This window comes from Drosophila nasuta, chromosome 2R (genome assembly GCF_023558535.2).
Source record: "Drosophila nasuta strain 15112-1781.00 chromosome 2R, ASM2355853v1, whole genome shotgun sequence".
In the NCBI taxonomy this organism is placed as follows: Eukaryota; Metazoa; Arthropoda; class Insecta; order Diptera; family Drosophilidae; genus Drosophila; species Drosophila nasuta.
Window position 1 is genome coordinate 679,028 of NC_083456.1, and position 3,351 is coordinate 682,378.

General features: G+C 47.4%; 1 protein-coding gene across 1 annotated transcript; it reads right to left on the minus strand.

The window, feature by feature from the left end:
- Positions 1–457: 457 nt before the first annotated feature.
- LOC132787779 (uncharacterized) lies at positions 458–2,736 on the minus strand. The gene is made up of 2 exons (XM_060795071.1): positions 1,186–2,736; positions 458–1,096 (listed from the first exon to the last, which is right to left on the minus strand). Exons 1-2 carry the CDS (start codon positions 2,734–2,736, stop codon positions 458–460), a joined length of 2,190 nt encoding a protein of 729 aa, XP_060651054.1.
- Between the last annotated feature and the right edge of the window lie 615 nt (positions 2,737–3,351).

Sequence of the window (3,351 nt, forward strand, 5' to 3'; positions counted from 1 at the left end):
AGTTGCAAACGGATTTATTGTCCACATGGACCGGACAGAATCCAATTCTGGGCCATTGGCAAATCGTTGGTGCTCGGCAGGATGCCATGTTGAATGATGTGAGGATACACATCAGTGCCGAGCACCAGGGACGGAGGGGGCAAGGATGTGAGCGAAGTTGGAAACTCCCCAGAGGTGAGGCCTGCTCGTGGGCGACGGCGAGCGGGAACGTGGCCGTGCTGGAATTCAAGATCGAGTCGTTTCCGGCTGGTCGTCGCGTCGTCACTGACGACTTGACATTCACGTATTTGGCTGGTTTCACCAAATAAATTTCTGGTACTTGGGTCCCATGGCAGCAATCATGTAATAGAGTTGAGGCCCATCCACACGGAGAAGGGCATACAACATGGAATGAAATAAGAATAAATGATTATTACAGTAGCTTCTTTACAGTATAGGACAGAAACGAAGTAGGAGGTTATTCGTCTTTGTGTCGATGCCTATCTGGTTTGGATGAATGATGAGGCAGATACAAATTAGGAGTGGTGACGGGCTTCCGGAATGGAAGAGTCACCCGAGATCTGCCACATCTGCTGCGTGAAGTTGTGTTTTCGCAGCTAACCAGCTTCGACGGAATATCCTCCGCCTCCCAAACTTTGGAGCTTAGTCTGTCGAGTTGATCGTCTGCTTGGATAGCGACTCTTGTCGAAAACGCAGAGACAGTTGTCGACACATTCTGGGAGACGGGGCCGGTGAGAATCCAATCAAACACGGTTTGTTGGCCAAGGAGTGAGCCACAAATGTTTGGCCGGGTACCGCTCAGGATGACTGACGGAAGGATATCCGCGCCAATTAAGATGTCAATCTGAGCACCTTTGTAGAAGTTTGGATCTGCCAGTTCAATCGCTGGTAGATCCTTTAGGAACCCTTTCGGCATTCGGAATGATGGCTGCTTGTCTGCCAGTTGTGGAATAACGAACGCTGAGGTCTCGATGTGGAGCCTCGGTTTCGTTGGACAACCAATGCTGAAGTTGCATAACTTCTGCGGTTGGGCCGCAATTGCATGATTCAGCCCGGATACTTGGGCTTGCACGGATTGGAATGGCAACTTTATGCGCTGAAAAATAAACGCTCAGAAATGAAAGTCGCTTCGGACCCTGAGTCGATAAGTGCTCGTGCGGTGTATGTAGTACCTAGATGGCATACATTGACAACCGCCGTGCCGAGAAGGATGTTCTGAGCGTTAATGGCAAAGTAATTTTGTACATTTGTTGCCGATTGATTCGGAGTGGACTGTATGTTGGGAAGTGTGGATGGAGTGGAAGAGGCACCATTGTGGGCACTGTCGCCCCGATGGAGAAGAGTATGGTGCCGCCTCTTGCATGTCAAGCAATTGTGCGCACTCGTACACTCTCGGAGTTGGTGACCTCTTGCGAAGCAGTTTAAACAGAGACTTTTCTGTTTGATGTAGCTCATCCGATCATTGACCGACATTTCAAGGAAGCTTAGACAAACCCGGACAGGGTGATTCTCTTTTGAGCACAAGTCACACGATTTGCCTCTCTGAGTGACTCGGGCCTTGAAAGAGTTAATTCGCTTTGTACTCTGCTGTGGACGGGATGGTCCAGCGGTAGAGTTCTGCGAGGTTTTTTGATTCACGTCCTCAACAGCCTCGAGCGTACGATAACGCTCGTTGAGGAATGTGCTCATGTCCTGCCATGCGGGAATCTTGGACTTGTCCACCAATGATTGCTCCCATAGTGAGAGTGTAAGTTTGGGGAGCTTGGATGAGCAAAGAAAGACCAGGATGCAGTCGGCGAAAGGACTAGAGACTGAAATGTCTGAGTGGTCAAGAGCGGTCAAGCACCGCTGAATTGTGCCATGCAGCTCCTTAATCGCTGCTCCAGACTCTAGCGAAACCGTGGACAGGTTGAAGAGAATTTTTAACTGGCTCGTTATTAACAAGCGCTTATTTTCGAATCGCTCGCAGAGAGCACTCCAAGCCAACGCGAAACCATCGTTCGTCAGCGGAAATTTGGCTACGATCTCATTGGCCTCATCTGCGGTTTTTGAATTGAGATGGAATAGTTTCTCAACCGGAGTCAACCTCGGATTGTTGACGTAGATGGCCGTGAAAAGATCACGGAAGGTCGGCCACCGCAAGTAATCCCCACGGAATACTTCGATGTCGACTGGAGGGAGCCGGCAGCCACTGGAGTACACAGGAGGAGCGGATGCTTCACTCCTGGTTGATTCGGAAACTTGTGTAATTTGCCCCTTTACATGGGCGAGACACCGCTCATACACTGCATAGCAGTGGTCATATTTGGCCTCCATGGCCTGTATGCCTTCGTTGTCGCCGTCTCGATGCAGTGCATCAGCGCACGTGGCATAAGCGGTCTCTACACTGTCCCAGAGGGCTTGCAGGCGGTCACGACGGATCTCGTACGTGTGTACATTGTCGTCTTCGGCTGCAGGCCCTCTGACCCGACTCTCAAAGTGCACCAGTCTGTCAGAGACGGCGATGAAGTTGCTGAGAGCCATCGCACGGGTGTTGCTAAGTTTAGCCTGGACGGATCGTGTAGTTGCAGAAGAAGCAGACGGCGATGGACGATCAACTTTGACTCGGAGTTGAGCGGCAGGAGTGGCGGATTTGGATCCCGAAGGAGCGGGCGAAGCGGACGACAGGCGACGAGCTGTGGTCGGAAGCTTTAATGAAAGTTTAGAGTCCTTTTCACTCTTTTGGCTTTTGGACATACTACGCTTCGGCAGCCGAGAGCAAGCACAAAAAATGGAAAGGAACTTCGGCTATCACAGGATAGTGAACAAAGCCGACACAACTATATACGGAGTGTATATTGAATATATACGGAGTGTATATGGAATATATACGGAGTGTATATGGAATATATACGGAGTGTATATGGAATATATACGGAGTGTATATGTGTGTAAGTGTCGTATATGGAAGTGTTCGTGTATGTATGTGTGTCGTATGTGGATGTATATGGGCAATTCTCAAAGAAAGGTAAACCACGACCGAAAAAAATCTTCACATTCATCGTATTTTTTGTATAATGTCATAAAGAAATATCAAATTTTCATAATACAATGGATCCGTAGCATATCTCGGTTGTTTTTATAAAAAATTTGCCTGCAAACTGAAAAATGTAATTTTTCTGTTTTAGCTTCCTTTGTATGCATTTTATGTTTTATTATTTCACAAAGAAAACATATGATATGTTTGCTCTTTTTCTACCAAATCTCTTAATAGCAATCCAATAATAAGATAAAAAATGCAAAGTGAGCGAAAATATGTTCAATCAACTGTTTATTTTTATTTTGCTTCTTATCTATGTTCAAATCGTACGT